Source organism: Felis catus, chromosome D3 (assembly GCF_018350175.1).
Source record: "Felis catus isolate Fca126 chromosome D3, F.catus_Fca126_mat1.0, whole genome shotgun sequence".
NCBI lineage: Eukaryota > Metazoa > Chordata > Mammalia > Carnivora > Felidae > Felis > Felis catus.
The window spans coordinates 45,513,476-45,533,840 of record NC_058379.1 but is presented as its reverse complement, the minus strand read 5'-3'; the positions used below and the strand labels follow the sequence as shown (position 1 = coordinate 45,533,840).

The window sequence follows — 20,365 nt, the reverse complement described above, 5'->3', positions numbered from 1 at the left end:
AGTCTCAATAGAATACTGGTGTACTATTAAAAAAAAAAAAAAAAAAAAGGCTCAGAGCCTGGAGCCTGTTTCCGATTCTGTGTCTCCCTCTCTCTCTGCCCCTCCCCCGTTCATGCTCTGTCTCTCTCTGTCCCCAAAATAAATAAACGTTGAAAAAAAAAAATTAAAAAAAAAAAAAAAAAAGGGGGCGCCTGGGTGGCGCAGTCGGTTAAGCGTCCGACTTCAGCCAGGTCACGATCTCGTGGTCCGTGAGTTCGAGCCCCGCGTCAGGCTCTGGGCTGATGGCTCAGAGCCTGGAGCCTGTTTCCGATTCTGTGTCTCCCTCTCTCTCTGCCCCTCCCCCATTCATGCTCTGTCTCTCTCTGTCCCAAAAATAAATAAACGTTGAAAAAAGAAAAAAAAAAAAGATTCTTACCTTGTACTTCTTTATCATGATACTCTTTTAGTTTTGTCCAAAGTTCCTTGAAGTCATTAGATATATCTATAGAACTAGGGCTTCCACAATTGCTTCCAGAGATGTTCATCTTTCTTAATATGCTCCACACTTCTATTTGCCTAATGTTTTCTGACTTTTTCTGTTACATTATATAGGTATGAAGTTGTCTTGGGCAGTTGAAATACCTGAAACAACAGATTGCAACACAAATGAATTTTACATTTATCTGTATGTAATTTTAAGTTAGAATATCTTCAAGCTTAGCCAGCTATTCTCAAGTTTTCCTTATTTACCTACACTCAATCATTTTGAGAATCTGGGGAATGGGAAGTAAAGACAATTATGCTGAGAACCCTGATTTCAGTTATTTGGTCTTTAGTTAAGCTAAATTTTAAGGCAAACTTTCTCTTATTCCTCCTAGAAAGGAATAATTACTCAAATTGAGATGTTTCTGATATTGAGAGGTTTATAGTCATCCATGATCAGCATTGAATAATGCAACGTTCTAAAAAGAATTTATTTTTTGTTAAACTTTTCAGTTGATATGAAGTACAACGATATACTGAACCAATAACTGGAAAACATTCTGAATATCCTTGACTTAAACAGTATTCACATATATACATCTACATATACATAGAAGCACATGCCTTATAAAAGAGCAAGAAAGATGTTTGTGATTAATACACACGAACATCTGAATACCTTTCTTATTACAAGAGAAATCAGTGAGCAAGATACAGGCACAGCAAAGAACTATGAATACAGAAACGTCTAGTAACAAGACAAAAAGGGTAAGGCTATTTTGTGTCCCTCTTAGGGTAGAGGTGAATGATAATTACTTGTGTAAGCCCCTGAAGGAAGCAACAGGATACTGAGAAGTTCAAGTGGATTCATAAATATTTTAATGTGTCCTTAAGTTGAAACCATTAACTAGCTACCACTAAAAAAAGAAAACGATTAGTAAGTTTACTAAACCTCACGTATGGCTCCTTAGCCAATGATTTACCATTACTAACATGCCCAAACTGATTTAAGTGTTTCTTACTAATAATTTCTCAAGGTCTCTAACGAAGAAGCTAAAATAAGCAATGACACTTCTAAAGGAGAAGACTGGAAAAATACACTCTTAAGTTTTATAAACGTTGTGATTGGGGGCACCCAGCTGGTTCACTATGTAGAGCTATTGATCTCAGGGTCATGAGTTCAAGCCCCATGTTTGGCATGAAGCCTACTTAATTTAAAAAAAAAAACAAAACTGTGATTAGGCTTTGTTGAGACAGTGAAAACTGAACATGTACTGGATTTTAGAGAATATTAGCGCATTATTTTTAATTGTCTTGGGTATAATTTGCTCATATTTAAAAAAAAAAAAGTCCTTAGCTGTTAAAGAGATATATACTGATACGTTTACAGGTAAACTCACCTGTTCTGGATTTGCTTTCAAATGCTCCAGCTAAAACAAAACATGAATGCCGGGTAGGGAGATGAAACCAGTAGGCCTGCTTTGACAATTATTGAAACTGTAATGGATGGGTCTCTCTCTTGTGTATATTATTTCCACAACAGAGTTTTTAAAAGAGGGATTGGGTGAATTAACACAGCTTCATTTCCAGAAAGGCCTGAATTCTATTTCTTAACCTTAAAAGATAAACTGGCTTACACTACTGTCAGTAAAAGCCACCCTTTGTTTACTATATGCCAGATACCGTGCTGCTTTATAGTCATTTTTAAACTTAATCTTGAGAACTCTATAAAACAGCTACTGTTACTAATTTCACTTTAGAGTTGGAAAAACAGGTTTAAGAAATTAAGTGACTTTCCCAAGGTCATTCTGTTAGGACCAACACAGCTAAATGGGGGTGGGGGGGGCCCTCATACTCTAGCGATGTTAATCAACTGCAAAATACTTTCCAGTAGCCTAAGATGGGGCACCTGGGTGTCTCAGTCAACTGAGGGTCAGGCTTCGGCTCAGGTCATGATCATATACATGGTTTACGAATTCAAGCCCAGCACTGGGCTCACTGTTGTCAGCCAAGAGCAGCTTCCCATCCTCTGCCCCCTCTCTCTGACGGCCCCCATCCCCTCTTGTGCTCTCCCAAAAATAAATAAATATTTTATAAAATAAAGGAGCCCCCCCCAACAGTAATTAGTTCTATTAATAGTTTAAAACAAAATTTTAATGACTTCAATGAATATTTTAAAATTGCATAGTATTCAATTGCTTAAAACAGTGTAAATAAAATAAGCATTCGTTAACGTACCCTGAGAGGTAGCAAAAAAAAAAAAAAAAAAGTGTTTTTTCACCACATAAAAGCAGTTTACCCACACTGAACTTGCAAATTCTGGCTCGAAAAACCATCTCAAGCCTATCCTACACGGCCAGCACTTTGGTCAGAATTTCTTTTGGTTTGAACCGTTATGGTTACACGAGGATGCGCCTTAATTTCGCAGAAATGTGCACCTTGTGCCTCAAAGTGCATTCCGGGCTCAAAGGTCTGTAATAATTGAATACATTTCTATGCATCCTGTAGCACTGTAAACCACCAACCACAGTGAAGGTGCTCAGTAAACTCTTTCCAGTAGCACCCACCGCACGTATTCTCACACAGGGCAAGGGCCGCGCCTGGAGTCACACATGTGCCCGAGACAAACGCATAGGGACTGGACAGGTCCTCTTACGGGCAAAGCAGAGGTCCAGAGACTCCCATGCCCATCCCAGCACCCGTAGCCACCAACCTCTCCCCCAGCACCGCGGCCACCCAAACGCTCCAAAAACCAGCAGCGCTACTGACGCGGGAAGCGAGCACCGCGCACCCCCCCCCACCCTCCGCCGGCGGCGCATGCGCGGGGGCGGGCTCGTAGTGGGTAAGCGAATCCTCAGCCAGCGCGGGAGACCAAAGAACCGCAGGGAGCGCGGGCTCGTCCTCCTTTCCCGCCCACCTCCAGCGGAGTTTATCCGGGCTCCAGCCTTATTCCTCAGGCAGCCCCGAAGCCGTACGCCACCCCCACCCCAGGGGCCAAATGCCTACGTTCGGCCGGCAGCTCCTGACCGGAAGTAGCCGCTAAGACCCAGCACTCCGGGTCTGGGGAAGGAGATACCTTTTTATTCACGGCTTACAAGTCTTCCTCAAGATTCTCGAAAGCCCCAGCACGGAAGCAGACACGACTCCGGGGCTGTGAAGGAACGGCCACTCGCTTTTCTTCTCTTTCCCTCACTAATCCGCCAACCCCCCCTCTGGGAAAGCCGGCCCCTCAGGGCGGCCCGCGCTTTCCGGCGGTGGGGAAGGGCCCGAGGGCCGCCGGCCGGGCTTGTAGGCGCCCGGGCCCGCCCCCCTCGGAGCCCGCTCGACGTCACGGAGGAGTTCCCTTCACGTCACGCCCCTCCTCCGGCCGCCGAGCTAGGCGGTGCACCGCACGCCTCTGGCGGAAGAGCTGGGTGGCCCGTGTGTTCTAAAATTAAGGGTGGCGACTGGAGAGTCGAGCGCCAGCCCCTGCTGTTTACGGGACGGCTCCGGGAGCTGGCGGCCGCCACAGCGTTTTTGAGATGCGCTGGAGAAAACTCAGGCATTTCCGTCTGGGAAATTCAAGCCCGTGGTGTTACCGTGTGTCTGACGTTAGCGTATTTCAGGAAAGCCTGTGTAAGTGGCCACTACCACAGGGACAGTTAACACTAACTGATAAAGGAATGGACACGGATCAGTCTAAGGTAGCGTTCTGCCTTGTAGCTATTACCTGCAGATTAGTGACGTGACCTGACAGGACTGGGTGGTGAGGCCACGTAGCAAAGCGATGTGTAAGTGGAAAGTTCCTGAGGACCCTGAAATGAGACGGAATCAGAAGTGCCCAGCATTATTTGTTGGGATAACAAGCTGTTAGGTAATTGAATTTTTTTTTAAATCAACGCTTTCTGTGGCTGTGTGTTTATAATGGTCAACCTGTTAGTCTGTTTTCCTACTTGATTTCTAAAAGAAGCATTTTAGCATTAGCAGTTCTACAAATGAAGTTGAAAATAAACAATAGGCTACAATCACAGTATCTTTTAAACCAGTCCAATACTGTTCTTTAATACTTATGAGACCTGGGAGGGAGATAAAGCATAGTATTATAAACTTTAAAACTTAAGTAGTGTTTAAAAAATCATAAATACAAGCTATAAAGTTAATTTTTTCCACTCACTCATGTTAAGGGATGAATATCAGAGCTTACTCCTTGGGATTTCACCCAATAGGATGTTTCTGTACCATTGGAGCAATGCTATAGGAACGTTGGTATTTTTAGGGAAGAGGGTTGCTAAATCTTCATTACCCTGTTAGAGTAACTATCATTTGCTTCCAAAGTTTACAAGACTTCATAACACTTTTAAAGAAAATGGGTGAAAAATTGACTGCCATTTCTAATACAACACAGGAGACATAGTTGTTTGTATAAATGTTTATAATGGAAAGTTTTGTTATAAATGGGAAGAGCCTGTAATCAATTTGTCATTTAACCATACACTGAAAGAACAGTGTATTTGTGGTCTGAAGAAAAACCATCAGAACAAAATGATGTAACTTGTTCCTCTGGCCTCTGCCAATGGCTTCACTACCCAATGCATTTATATAAGTCAGAATCCAAATAATCATCCTTGACACCTTTACCCCCTTTAACCCGCTTATCCAAACTACCACCAAATTCTGTCAGTTTTACTTACCAAATATATCCCAAATCAATCCCCTTCTTTTCATCACTTCCACAATGTTCCAAAAATACCATTGTGTCTTAACCTAGTCTGCTAGTCTGCTTTCCATATCCATCCAACCAACAACCCCATCTAAACCTTTCTCTTCACTGGTGCTCAGAAAAAAAAAAAATGAGTATCTGTTCTCAATTCATGTATATATTTAAATTTTAAATTGCATGCATGTAAAAGAACAACAGCAAAAAAATAGGGGCACCTGGCTAGCTCAGTCGTAGAGCAAGCAACTCTTGATCTCAAGGTGTGAGTTGAAGCCCCATGCTGGGTGTAAAGCTTACTTTTTAAAAAAAAGATAAATTGTATATATGTATTGCTGAAAAATGGTAATAGTCTAATGGGTAAGTCACAGGCTCTGGAGACAGACTTCTGGGTTTGAATACTGCTCTAATACTTCCTTACCAAGTGACCTTGGATGGATTTCTTAACCTCTGTCTCATTTTTCTTACCTGTAAACTGAGGATAATAATAGTACCAACCATATAGGATTATGAAGAGTAAATGAATTAGTACATGTAAATTGCTTAGTACAGTGTTCATAGACACAGTATGTGCTTGGAAAAAAGCTAGCCCTTATTGGTACTTCTGAGTTATTTTATGACTATCGAACATATTTTTAAAGACATTTTTTAAAAGGGTGAGAAAAAAATAGAAATCCATGTTTTCCTCCTCCCACCTTAAATTTTACCCACTTTTAGACTACTTCTTTACATTGTAGCTACTATGATCTTCCTGAAAAATAAATCTGAAAATGGCTGCTTAAACCGTTCAGTGGCCTACTGTTACTCCTCGAAGAAAGCCACTTTGAACTGCCTCTACTACTTCTGCAGGTTCATTTCCAATCATTTTCTGCCATCTGGCCTTGACCTTTTAGTGTCTCCTAGGTCTTTGTGTGCTGTTGCCTCTGGAATTATCAACCAAACCTACCCCTGCCCTTTGCCCAGCTATTACTAATCGTTTTATCTTGTTTTAATAGTCTTTTCTATTAAATCCTCTTATAGCACTGTGTATGTTCCCATCTTACACTTATTACAGTTTTAAATATTTGAATAATTTTCTTTTCCCACTAGACTAAGTTTCTTGAGGTCAAAACCATGTCTTGTTCACCTTTTTACCTCCAGAAACTAACCCAGTGTCTGCCATAAAGTCAGTACTGTGTGGATAAATGAATAAAGTTTAAGGGATTAACTATTTTTTATGTAAGTAGAGAAAATCTTTGAATCCATTCAAAATTCTTAGATGATCCATGTGAGATTTTATGGCGATCACTTTAACAGTGGAAATAGTGGGCATACTCATAGTCTCTCCCAATAGGAGCTTTAAACCCCACGTGGTGGAATAAATTATGAGGTTCTAAAGATATGTGGGAAAACTTTATGGCTTTGAACAATGGTTCCCAAACATTTTTAATGCTTAGAAAAGCAATAATTGTATTACACATTGTGATAAAAAGATGAGGCTGCTTCCATCCAGAGGCAGCAGAAGTTGGAACTTCAGCCACCAGGGCCAGCGATGCTCCCTCGAGGGCTGGGATTTTAATGTCCTAGCACACCTATAATCCGTTGGAGGCCCCTGATTAGGATGCTCGACTTAAAAATTGTGTGAAGAAATGATTCAAATGGTAAATTTTATAATATGTACATCTGTACATTTAACCACAATAAGAAAAAAATGTGTGGTAGCAGTAAAAACTCTAGGATTCTTAGAACTGTAGAATTTTGGAAATATGTAGATTTTAAAATCATCTAACTCAAATCATTTTAAACCTGAAACCTTTTGTTGGTACTACAGTCTGCTTAACTCCTATAGTTGAATGGCTGAGGGTTGCAAAGGAAAAATCACACAACAGGTTATACTGATGTCACTAAAATTATGTGGTTTCAAACCTCATATAGGGCATTAATTAATTCTTAAAACAGACTTTGTTCAGCTGCTCTTGTTTCCTTTGCTGTCTTCCAAACCTTCACTATTTTCCTCAAGCCTCTGTACAGTATTCTCACTCTCAGCAGACACCCTAGTCTCCAGGTTAATCAGAACAATTGGGGTCAAAAGGTGTGGTCTCCTTGAACTTCACTTTTCCTTTCTCAACCTTGTGAATTAGGCAATACCATTTTGCAGTCACAAAGTAACTCAAATCCACTTGCTTCTCCCCACCTCTTCTGCATCCACCTTGGGGTGGCGTCATCAGCATCTTAAACCTCTTCTGCAGCAATAGACTCCTTTTTTTTTTTTTTTTTTTAGATCAACTATCCTTCTACTTCTGTTTCCCCCTTACTGTGGTGTACAGCACTCAGAGTAGTCCTTTAAACAGATAACAGATTTAACCAGAACAAAATGCTGTCCTGCTAAAAACATTCCAGGGTCTTCCCATCACCTTAGAATAAAATCAAACCCTTTTCCATGGAGTCAGGACAAGTGAATCACAATATTACATTGGTGTTATTCCTAAATAATAGTTTTGAATTAGTGCTTTCCTTTCCATTCCCTTTTACCCTCATTTAGGCCGTGTTATTTCTTACCTAGACTATAGAGTCTCCTTGCTTCCAGTCTTCCTCACCTTAATACAGTGTCCACACAGCTGCCAGAGATCTAAACCATTATTTCTGATCCTGGCATTTCCTTGCTTAAAATCCTTAAGTGGCTCTCCATTGCTTAAATATAATCAATACAAAAATTTATTAATGAGACTTTATAGCACAACTGGATTTGGATAGCTGCATTTCAGTGCTCAAAACCACATGTGGCTAGTGGCTACTATATTGGACAGCACAGGCCTAGATGTATAATGAACAAGTGAGGTTACATGGTTTACCTGAAGAACCAGGCTGGAGCAAGGACTAAGGCACAGATAACTGATTCCTAGTCTTAGGCTATTTCTGCTGTTTGTGCTGGGCATTTCTCATCTCTTTCCCACTCCCCTCATCACCCCATTCCCCTCCCCTGACCCAACATTGAGGGCCTATATCCCCAAGCAAAAAATTTAAAAGTGATTAAACCCATTATGATTATTTACATAATACTGTCAGCACCTCTAATATGGACACACAATACTTAATAAACTAGGGTGAGCTGTGAACCTAGCCAGAATTATTTTAAAACTACTTAGAATTAGTAAGAACTATTTAGAATTATTAAAAACAAGACAAAAGGCTATTTGAGAGAGAAGTGGGAAAGGAACTTTTGAGACAAAAGAAAATTATGTTCACTGTCAGCATTTGTGTCAATTTGAACACTTGATTTAATTGTTAAGTTGTTTACAGTAATTACTAAGTGTTGTTTAGGGATAAGAGTTTATGTCAGTTGATGATCTTGCCCTAAGTGACAAAATGTTTTGTTTATAATTTGAATTGAGGGTGGCAAGATTCCAGTTGGGTTGAACAGTTTTATAATTGTTTTAAAAGATATATCTAACACTCTCAGAAGATGTCACTATTACAGTTTTTATTTTAACAGTCTTAAGTGGTTATTAATGTGCTTATAACAAACATTAAAAATTATACATTGCTTTCCAATTAGAAAAATTAGCCTTATGTAGTCTGGCCAACTTCTAACTTAGATATAAGAAACTTTATTTTGACTTTTACTATGGCTATATATACCTTCTTTATTTCTTTTTATAAACTAGTTGATAGTTTATAAAATGATATTTGTGTTCTTAAATATCATTCACTTAGCTACTTCATTTCACATCAGTAATGGGCAAAGTTTTATTAGATATATAATTTGCCCAATTTAGGAACCCATTATACTTGATAAAGATTCTGATACACTATATGATAAACTGTATACTTGCTTAGTTGCCTAGTTTAAATAATGCCAGGCTGATCAAGAATGTTAATGATCTATTACTGCAAAATCATTCATTATGTATGGAAAGGAGTTTCTTTTTCTTACAGGTCAGCCATTTTATAATACAGTGACTGCTTGGCAGTATTTCATACCTATGCATATGGGTTTATAGAGCCCAGGAATTTTGTTATTTAGCCCTTAGGTCTTGTCTCTTAACACTGACATTTATCTGCTGTGGAGATGATAAAAGAATTTAAGATTGATCACTAAGAAAGTAGAATAGAAAAGTAGATTTTATTTTGAGAATCTTGTGAAACTAATATGTACCTTTTTATCCAGTAAATACAGTATTATACTTGCATTCTATATACATATGTATAATGCTACCATGATGGAAGCTGTGGGAACAGTATTTATTTACAGTAATGTAAATGGAAAATATTATGGGGGTGCCAGGGTGGCTCAGTCAATTGAATGTCCAAATCTTTTTTTTTAATTTTTTAAATGTTTTATTACTTATTTTTGAGAGAGAGAGAGAGAGAGAGAGAGAGAGAGAGAGAGAAAGAGAGTGGGGGAGGGGCAAAGAGAGAGAGGGAGACACAGAATCAGAAGTAGGTTCCAGGCTCTGAGCTCTCAGCACAGAGTCTGACGTGGGGCTCGAACTCGCAAGCTGTGAGATCATGACCTAAGCTGAAGTCAGATGCCCAACCTACTAAGCCCCCCAACTCTTGCTTTTGGCTTTTGGCCCCGGATCATATCATGGGATGCAGACACGGGTCAGGTTCTGTGCTGAGCATGGAGCCTGCTTAAGATTCTCTCTCTCTCTCTCTCTCTCTCTCTCTCTCTCTCTCTTTCTTGGGTGCCTGGGTGTCTCAGTTGGTTGAGCGTCTGACTCTTGGTTTCAGCTCAGGTCATGATCTCATGGTTTGTGAGTTTGAGTCCCACCCTGGACTGTGCACTGACAGTGCAGAGCCTGCTTGGAATTCTCTCTCCCTTTCTTTCTCTCTGCCCTCCTGTACACTGTCTCTCCCTCTCTCTCTGAAAATAAATAAATGAATAAAATAAAAAGATTCTCTCTCTCTCTTCCTCCGCCCCCCTCCCCCCTCTTGAAATAAGTAAATAATTAATTAAAAATTTTAAAAAAATATGAAGGGGTAACTGTAGGAATAAGTCCCTGGCAGTTGGACTCTATTAGTTAAAGCATTCCTTAATAGGCTCACAGGAGCAAACACGTTTAATATTCATTGCTTTGTCCACTTAAAAAAATTAATGGTTCACCTCTTATATGGTATTTTTTCCATTTTTGATGAATTTCTTCAATACTGACAAATAGTTGTGATCTTTAATGCACTCATGCCTCACAAATTACACGTCTTCAAACACAATGGCAGACCTTTTTTGCCCCAATTTTTTCTATTCTATGAGAAAAATAGACTGTTTAAAATATCAGCTTTTTGCTTTTCCTAATCCATATGTTAGTCTGAGGTTAAGGAAGCTTTGATAGTTACCTTTCCAAAAATGTTTTACATTCAGAATTTAGTTCTTAAAGGAGACCTTCAGTTCTAGCCAATACTTTTTCAATTTTACTTCTTATAATCAGAAGTATTAGAAATGTTTAGTGAAATTAAATTATGTTTGAATTTACCTCACACCTTTGGTGACTCTTTTTGAGGATTATTTAGGATACTAAACAAATCTAATGTGCTTCTTATCTAAAGTGACCATATCCCTAGGCTTACCAGCAATAGTTCCGGTTAATGTCTATTGTTCTGGTTTAATTATTAATAAGGCTCCTGTCTACTCTCAAAAATGTCCTGGGTTGGGTGATAAATCATATGGTCAGAGCTTTAAGGTATTTGAAATATAAACTAATAAAAAAAGGGAAGATTTAGGAGTGCCTGGTTAAGCATCCTATTCTTGATTAAGCATCCTACTCTTGATTTCAGCTCAGGTCATGATCCCAGGGTCCTGGAATCAAGCCCCACCTCAGGCTTCAAGCTGAGTGAGGAGCCTGCTTAAGATTCTCTCTCCTCCCTCTCTTTCTGTGCCTTCCCAGCTCATACTCATGGGTGGTCTCTCAAAAAAAATTTTTAAAAAAGAGGGAAGATTTCAATTACCCTTTATAGTCAAGAATATTTCCTTTGCAACTATGTACAGACCTAACTGAATTATTTTTTAAAAATACTTATTTATGGGCATCTGGGTGGCTCAGTTGGTTAAGCATGCAACTTCAGCTCAGGTCATAATCTTGCAGTTCATGAGTTCAAGCCCCATGTCAGGCTCTGTGCTGACAGCTTGGAGCCTGGAGCCTGCTTTGGATTCTGTGTTTCCGTGTCTCTCTGCCCTTCCCCTGCTCACTCTCTGTCTGTCTCTCTCTCAAAAATAAATACATATTAAAAAAAAAATTCTTATTAAAAAAAATAAATTAAATATTTATTTATTTTGAGAGAGAGAGAATGAGTGGGATGGGGGCAGAGAGACAGAACCCCAAAGAGGCTCCACACTGTGCAGTGCCCAAAGCAGGGCTCGATCTCATGAGCCATGAGATCATGATGTGAACTGAAATCAAGAGTTGAACACTTAAATGACTGAGCTGCCCAGGGGCCACACCATGCTATTTTTGAATAATAAAATCTGTTTAAAGTTTATTCTGTGCTTTTCTATTTTTTTTAATTTAGAAACTACTTTTGAGAAAATAACCAAATAAAGTTTCTGAATTTTGATAATTATTACCTAAAGGCTAATTTGCAGTCCCAGTACATTTTTCTGTTTATTTCAGAAAACTTTTACAAGGTTACTAAAAGGGCTTTAAAATATGATAGCAATTTGAGTCTCATAATTTATAAAAGGAAAATAAATTGGGCTCTCTCAATCAGAGTTGGAGTGAAGCACCTATTATATGGACCAATCTCAGTTCATTTTTTAGACTTTTTTGCATTAATAATTGTACTTACTAGAAATCATGGCATACATGTTCCTTTACATGGCTTATAATAGTGAACATTTGAGGGGCGCCTGAGTGGCTCAGTCAGTTAAATGTCTGGCTCTTGATTTTGGCTCAGGTCATGATCTCATGGTTCGTGGATTCAAGCTTTGCATTGGGCTCTATGCTGACAAGCACAGAGCCTGCTTGGGATTCTCTTTCTCCCTCTCTCTCTCTCTGCCCCTCCCTGCTTGCACGCTATCTCTTTCTCAAAAATAAATAAAACAGTTTTTAAAAATAGTGGACATTTGAGAGGTGAATATAAATTGACTTCTAATGGAGTTAGCAAGTGTTCATTCTTAGCTTTCCCAGCCCTGAGTTTTAGATTCTCCCATGTAGTAAGCTTAAAGCTAAATAGATTGAAGGACCTTGAATTATGTTATTATCTCCAAAGGGAGCAGAGCAGAAAATGCTCCAAAAAACTCACCAGGTTCTATAATCAATGACGACTTATAGCCATATTCCTGGCCTATGGGACTATGCAAGTCCTGAGCTGGAGATAGGACCTAGGAGTTAAGATTTAAACTCTAGCCCTATCTCTGATAATCTGCATGTTGCCTAGACAAGTCTTACTTTCCCAACCAAAAAATGAGAATACTCATACTTACCTGTGTCCGAAGGGATTATTATAGGAATGAAATAATATATCTGTAATTTCTTAAGGAAGACTTCTAGAAGTTTGAAGCAACTTGCCTATTGGGAGCAGAGTGGTAGAAGGCTTTCTAGGCCGAAGGCATGTGCAAAGTTTCTGCTATGGGAAATCATTGTGAATTCTGGAAACTGTAAGTATATAGTAATGTATTTGTATAGGTTGACAGTGGGAAATGAGCAGCAGCTCCACCTAATTTGTTGAATGAATTCTAATTTTTAATAATCCTACTGAGCAAGTAATTTAACATCTCCATGCCTCAGTTGTTTATCAGTGATACGAAGATAATATATACCTTGGGTATTTTACATACAGGATTGTTAACAGGATTAAATGATTATAAATGTATCCAAACAGTGTAAGAAACTGTTGTTAGTACTAGATAGATTTAAGAACTACGGCTAATCAGAGATCTCTTCAATTGCTGAGTTATGTAATTGTAGTGAAACTGTTGAATTGCTATGCAAATTGTGACAGATTTATAATTATAGAAAGGATTACATTATAACTGAAGTGCTTTTACATATCTTATTTGATTCACATAATTAAGTTTAAATAAGTCAGGTAGAGTTATTATATTGTTGTTATTTCCATTATATTCCAAGGGACTTTAAAAATCATCTAGCCCAACTGCAAAATCGTATAGAAAGGAGAAACTAATTTATTCATGTATTTCAGAAATTTGTGGTTGTAAGAAATTATTTACTTAATAGAAATTTATGATCTACTGAGCTTCAGGTGCAAGAAAGGGGGAGTTGGTATCAAGTTGATTGTGATCTGAGCTAATTTAGTGAAGATCTGAGTGTATTTGATAACTCCTTCTGACAATAGTTATTTCTTCTTAATGGCCTTTGTTCAGTAGTGTGTGTCCTCACTTTTATTTCTATTCCCTTCAGTCTAATTTCTGTATTTTACCCATATCAATTCATTAGCTGATTTAACCAGTCTAAGAGAGTTATTTTTAAAAACTCAGACACTCCATTTGAACATAATTGAAGTTCAATGAAAAGATGATATGTTTTTAATCAGATTTATTTTTAATTTAAACCTATTTCTTCCTCATTTTCACTAAACTAAGTTTTTATAATTATGCAACAATTAATACATTTACACAATTAAAGCACATAACTGGCTACTTCAGTTTCCTGTTTTTAATCTACTTGACTACAGCTTTCCTCTAATGTATTCTTCAGACCCATGCTCCAGGATCACATAAAGGTTATAATGAATTAGTTCTTGTAACCAGACCCTCCTGGACATAGTCCAACACAAACTTGTACTATTCAAACTTCTGTGTTTCACTGTAATGAGAAGTGTTACTTGAGAGTCCAATGTAGTCAATCTGTTTTTACTATAATTTTACCAATGTAAACTAAATGATAAAGCCTTTGGATCAATACTGGACGTAAAAGTATTTACAGAGTACCTATTAATTGTTCATTTGGTGCTGTTTGGCCCTTTAAAAATTGGCGGCGAAATTCAGGAAATGAAATGTAGTTTATTAGAAAATACCTTTCTCACAAAAGATCAAGTTTCAATGTATCTCAGGTTTTGTGGGAATGGATCAAATACATCAGACAAAAATAGGCTAAAGTTCCTCACTTGCCATTTGAAATTGCTATACTCATTTTTCAGCAAATCTATTTTACTTGCATAGTATATTAGTTAAAATTGTATTGGTAAATTAAGGAAAAATCAGTTTGGTCATATTTGTCCTATAATAGTGATGTGCCGGACTCCTCTTGGGCCCTGCTTGCTTTAGCCAGTCCAATAACATTCCAATGGCAATCAGATTCGTAAGGTGAAACCTGACAGCCCTTCTCCTGACTTTCTGCTTGGGGGGCTTCTCTGAAGCCTTCGGAAATAGAAGCATAGCCTGAAAGTGTGAAGAAATTAACAACCTATGAGGCAACCCGTAACTAACCTAAATCAGAACTGGTGGATAGATGCTTCTCTCCAGTCTTCTGGCAGGATAAATGCTTCTCTCCAGTCTTCTAAGACTTCATGGCTCCTAACAGGGGCCTGGGATTGAGTCCCATTTTGCCTGTACTGAAGGAAGCACTCCAAATGCTCTCTCCCCATTTTCTTCTAATCCCCAGCTCTTATTCCCTGGGATGGCTTCTCACATAGACAATTTGCACATAATCTGGAAGATTCAGGCTCTGTTTTCCATGGAGAACCCAAACTAAGAGATAAAGGTTAAACATATGATTTCCATTTCCAGGGTGCCTGCCTGGCTGAGTCAGTAAAACATGTTACTCTCTATCTCAGGGTTGTGAGTTCAAGCCCCGTGTTGGGTGTAGAGATTACTTAAAAAAAAAAATTGGGGCACCTGGGTGGCTCAGTCGGTTGAGCGTCCGACTTCGGCTCGGGTCATGATCTCATGGTCCGTGAATTCGAGCCCCGCGTCGGGCTCTGTGCTGACAGCTTGGAGCCTGGAGCCTGCTTCGGATTCTGTGTCTCCTTCGCTCTCTGTCCCTAACCCACTCGCATCTGTCTCTGTCTCTCTCAAAAATAAATAAACATTAAGAAACTTAAAAAAAAATTAACTTTTGAAAGTTTGCATGTGTGGATGGGACAGTCAGATTAATTGTATGTAGTAATTTGAGAGGATGTTAATATTGACCCAAGACTGGTGGAACTTGTACAGTCAAGGCTATTTTTCTGGTAGTAATAATGATTTGATTTAAAGGAAATTATACAGCCTTGCTCAGTCTTTTATAGGCCAGAGAATATTTTCTTGCCACTTTTCAAACTTTATTGGACGTTAGAATAATCTGGAAAATCAGTAAATATGTAGACTCATGGGATCTACCCACTAGAGATTCTAATGTGATATGTCTAGAATGGAGTTTAGCAATCTGCATTTTTAATAGGTATCCTCCAGGTGAGTCAGATGGTCTACAGACTACACTTTGAGAAGCATTGATACATTATTACAGTAATAATACTGCTGAGGATAATCTGTGACCAAGAAATAAATGAAAAGCAACTTACTCCACAGGGACTGAATTAGTATCATGATATCATTAATCACATGTTCTAATAAACTGAGCTAATAAACTACACACTGGGCAGTCAGATTAAAAAGAACCTAATTTTAATTTCAGGGTCCTCTGTAAAAATTTGACTTGATATTACTTGATTGGCTTTAACATTAGTACAAACATGTGGTTTGTTATGGTACCAATGAACTGCTGAGAATTTCATTTATGCTAGATGTGTTTAATTTACACTTACTGGTGGAACTAGAACAACATGTCACTCATTTCAAAGTATAAACGCTCACATCTTAACAAGTCAAGCTGTGGGAAAAGAGGCTGATATTGCACTATGGACTAAACAACCTTTGTTGCTGAATGGCCTGTAGCCAGGTTCCAGTGGCCTGTGGCCAGGTTCCAGTGGTTAGTCTGATATTATAGTTAAAAAATCATATACTTATTCCTGAGCAACATATGTTTATTTTAAATTTTGTCAAACAATTCCTTGGAAAGTGACTAGAAAAGAATTTAACCACTCTCTAAAATGCTACGTAGATGGTATTTACCATTCGGTAATTATCACATTATTGAAAATTGGTTATGATATTAATATTTTTAGAAATGTGACTGATTCTACCATCTACTTTCAGTGAGGAGACCCTACCCTCCAAATTTAGACCTGTATATGTTAAAATTTTTTTTTTCTCAACGTTTTTTATTTATTTTTGGGACAGAGAGAGACAGAGCATGAATGGGGGAGGGGCAGAGAGAGAGGGAGACACAGAATCGGAAACAGGCTCCAGGCTCCAGGCTCCGAGCCATCAGCCCAGAGCCTGACGCGGGGCTCGAACTCACGGACCGCGAGATCGTGACCTGGCTGAAGTCGAACGCTTAACCGACTGCGCCACCCAGGCGCCCTAGACCTGTATATGTTAAATGTAAATTTTTTATAAAGAACTTTATCACAGAATTCTATAATACTGTTCCTTGTCCCTTAATATACTGTGAGCTACATAAAATTACTGATTACATCAAATATCTTAATGTTTCAAGAGGGAAGTGTTTCTTAATCCTAATCTAAATCATGTAGTAATGATTTAGCAAAGCACCTTCAGGAGAATAGGCTTAAGATAGAACTTTGAAACTAAAAATTTGCCACGCAAGTTATATTTTCACTTTGTCAGTAATACAGAATTTCTAAGGCAGTAGTTTTCTGATTATTTTTAAGGCTGTATGTCTTTTTGTTTTAAGTTTATTTGTTTATTTTGAGAGAGAGAGAGAGAGAGAGAGAGCGAGCAAGGATGTGCACACAAGCAGGGGAGGGCAAGAGAGAGAGAGAGAGAGAGAGAGAGAGAGAGAGAATCCAAAGCAGGCTCCATGCTCTCAGTGCAGAAGCCTGTATGTCTTTAACGATGGGCTATAACATTTTCTGTTTCCCAGTTAGTCTTTGATGTATAGCAAGTTTGGTTGTTAGTGCTAATTTATCCAAGTTAGCTATTTTATACAGAAATTTTTTTAATTTAATTTTTTAATTTTTTTTATTTTGAGAGAGGAGACAGGAAGTGAGCAGGGTAGGGGCAGAGAGAGGGAGACACAGAATCTGAAGCAGGCTCCTGGCTCTGAGTTGTCAGTCCAGAGCCTGATGTGGAGCTCAAACCCACGAGCTGCGAGATCATGACCTGAGCTGAAGTTGGACACTTAACCGACTGAGATACCCAGGTGCCCCCCACAAAATAATTCTTTTTTTTTTTAAGTAAGCTCTATGTCCAATGTGGGGCTTGAACTCATGACCCCAAGATCAAGAGGTGCATGCTCTACCAACTGAATCAGCCAGGCGATCCCATATAGATAGCCTGTATTTATTTTGAGAGAGAAAAAGTGTGTATGCATGTGAGGGAGGGGCATATAGAGAGGGAGAGAGAGAATCCCAAGGAGGCTCCCCACTGTCAGTGCAGTCTGATGAGGGTCTCAGTCCCATGAACCATGAGATCATGACCTGACCTAAGATCAAGAATCCAGTGCTCAACCGGCTGAGCCACCCACGTGCCCCTAAAATATATTTTAGATTTATAGTACTCCCTGCCTTCTTTTCAGTTGTTTACAGTCCACTCTCAGTACATGAAAATAAATATGCAAATTAAACAATAATTTAATGAGTAGTCAAATAAAGCTAATTTTTTAAATCTAATAAAATAGTTTTAATAAGAATATTATATACTTAGTGGGTTAAATTGGCGAAGTGATATTTTTGTCTTTAGGTATACCATCTACTTACAAGCTTTTCATTTTAAGAGAAAAAATTCATTTACCACGGGTATAAATTCAAATTATGTACAGCTTATTAAAGCTTATTTGTATAGCAATTAAACATCTTTCAGGAAAGTAAAATTGATTGTAAGAGCTTACTAAGATCAGTTTGTGTTATAAGTGGATCTATTTGTTGGTTCTAAGATCAAGTCATAACCTATTTCCTGCTCTTTATTTACGCACTGGAATATGTGTCAATCCACCCAACTTTAGTTAGGCCAGCTCTTACAATGTTTTGTCACACTATTCTGAACTCCCTTCTGACCCATGATATTGACTTCAGAAATATCTCATGTGTGAACGTTGCTCCTTGGCTTCACCTTCTAATCAATTTGTCATTAATTTAATATTACTTTTAGAAAATGTTAAATCCTATTCCTTCTTATGTCTTATACCCAACACATTTTGCACTCAATCTCTGTATCATTATTTACTATCAAGAGAATGAAATGTAATTTAATATTGACTTACAATAAATTTAATTTGGAAGAGACTCTTTTGGAAGAACAAACATATTCTATAGCCCTGAAGAAATAATTTAATTGGTATAGAAACAACACAATCCTAGAGCATATAGAAATCTTTGACCAACTAATTTGATGTCATATAAAATAATAGATATAAATAGATATGAAATGTCTTTGAAAAACCTAGATATGAGGCACAAGTAAGGTATAGTTTGTACTATCCCTGCCACAGTTCCTTCCTTTGGTATAGATATCGAAATTTGAAATTTTAGGGCTGCCTAGCTGGCTCAGTCCGTAGAGCATGCAACTTTTGATCTCTTAACCGAGACTCTCCTTTACCTAAGGGACCTATCTACATAATAAGGCAACCTTTGTTTTTCTAAACATCTCCTTAACTTCTTGTTATTGGCCTTCCTCCCCTTTGTATCCTCAAACCCTACTCATCTTGTTGCTCTTATAAGCTTTTTGTTGACTCATTTCCCTCGGAACTTCAAGTCCATGTGGAATTCTCAAATGCCTATTAAATTTTATTTTCTCCTGTTGATCTGTCTTATGTCAATTGATTCTAAGTCCAGCTAGAAGGAGCATAGGGCAGAGGAAGGTCTTCCTCCCTGACACTTTCCACAGTTGCTAATTTAGTTTTTATGTCTCTGACAAAAATAAATTGTATATTCCAAGCTAAACTTTGACTTCTTTTACATAAGCTGTTTGTTGAAATTTATTATATATTTTATTAAAGAGGTAGGAAGGGTGTTGACATTTGTTGCATCTGCTGTGTTCTAGGGACTATGCTAGGTGTTTTACGTGCAATATCTCATTTAATTCTCCCAACAACTGAGAGAGTGGTATTACTTCCTTAACTTACAGACGGAGAAAAGAGAAGTCAGAGTTAAATAATCCCCAAGGATAAACTTGTTTGTAGCAGCCAGTATTCAAATCCATCTTACTTTGGCTCAAAAGCCCATGTATTTTTTAGTATACTACCTTTTCTCTTGATTGTGAAAATGAGAAACGAGTGGAAGTGATTATTTTTCAGAGTCCACTTGGACTAAACTAAATTTACCAAAGTTGAGTAGCATCCCTCAGGTAGGATTTTACCTGTGAAAAAATAAGGGGATTAGGAGAATTAATATTTAGTTCTAGGAATCAGAATTGGAACGTTTGAGCCTTTGGTTCTAAAGCTTTCTCTGGTCCCATTTCCTTGGAATTGCTCAAGTTAAAAACATTTAAAACATTTTTTGAGCACTTTGCATACAAAGCACTGTCTTAAGAACTCACCCCCTAAAAAAGCAGGTTCTGTCACCTCTAAAATGGATTTTGAATCCTGCAATTCTGATCTTTATAACTTCATGGAAATTTTCCCATCAATTGCAATCAAATTTTAGATGTACTAACTTCTTAGGTAAATCCTAAATTATACCTATATGAGAGTTCTTAAAACAACACAAAATATATATGTATATATGCATATGTACTAATAAACATTTTTATTGTTTATAGAATGAATCAGCAAAGACTCGTTAGTATAACTATACAACACAATTTTACCTTTTTACAATTCTTTTAGAAAACAGATTAGATTTCATGTAGTATTCAGATGAGTCATTGTACGATGGTGAAAAATATTAGTCTGGGCTGGTATTCAGAAAACTGGGATGTTCTGGTCCCAGCTCTACCTTTAGATTTTATAGTAGTGATTTAGCTCCATTTTTGGGCTTTTCATTCAACTGAAAACTGAGGAGTTGGATGCATTGGTTATTCTTTAAGACTTTTTCAAGCTTAAAAATGTCATGATTCTAAGTGGTTTTGGTAGGAAACATATGAAGATATTCAAGAAGGAAAGAGTTTGCAGTTGTTAAGAATAGCTAGCATTGTTGACAAAAAGAGTCATTGTGTGAAACAAAGCAGCTAGGAATAAGGACAAAGGAATGCATCCCTGACTAAATTTAAAGAATAAAGATTTTTAAAGAACACTTCTTGACCTGAGCCCTGAAATAACGTAGGGCTGTATAAAA

At 38.0% G+C, this 20,365-nt stretch overlaps 1 protein-coding gene and 1 long non-coding RNA gene across 6 annotated transcripts in view; one reads left to right on the top strand and one right to left on the bottom strand.

Annotated features, from left to right (window-relative positions):
- RBBP8 (RB binding protein 8, endonuclease) overlaps positions 1 to 20,365 on the bottom strand; it is a 111,201-nt gene that overhangs the window by 88,706 nt on the left and 2,130 nt on the right. Inside the window, exons 2-3 of one of the 4 annotated variants that reach the window (XM_019815064.3) lie at positions 4,172 to 4,256; positions 416 to 621 (exon numbers count right to left, since the gene is read on the bottom strand). In XM_019815064.3, coding sequence (XP_019670623.1) covers positions 416 to 524 — 109 coding nt within the window. In that variant the 5' untranslated portion in view covers positions 525 to 621; positions 4,172 to 4,256. Of the gene's footprint in view, positions 1 to 415; positions 622 to 1,862; positions 2,441 to 3,538; positions 3,746 to 4,171; positions 4,257 to 20,365 lie in introns of those variants that run through there. The other 3 variants (XM_011288074.4, XM_019815066.3, XM_019815065.3) reach the window with 3 other exon arrangements.
- LOC123381235 overlaps positions 4,184 to 20,365 on the top strand; it is a 296,498-nt gene continuing 280,316 nt past the window's right edge. For both annotated transcript variants that reach the window (XR_006588017.1, XR_006588018.1), the window contains exons 1-2: positions 4,184 to 4,315; positions 12,610 to 12,728. This is a non-coding gene — a long non-coding RNA (uncharacterized LOC123381235). The remainder of the gene's footprint in view (positions 4,316 to 12,609; positions 12,729 to 20,365) is intronic.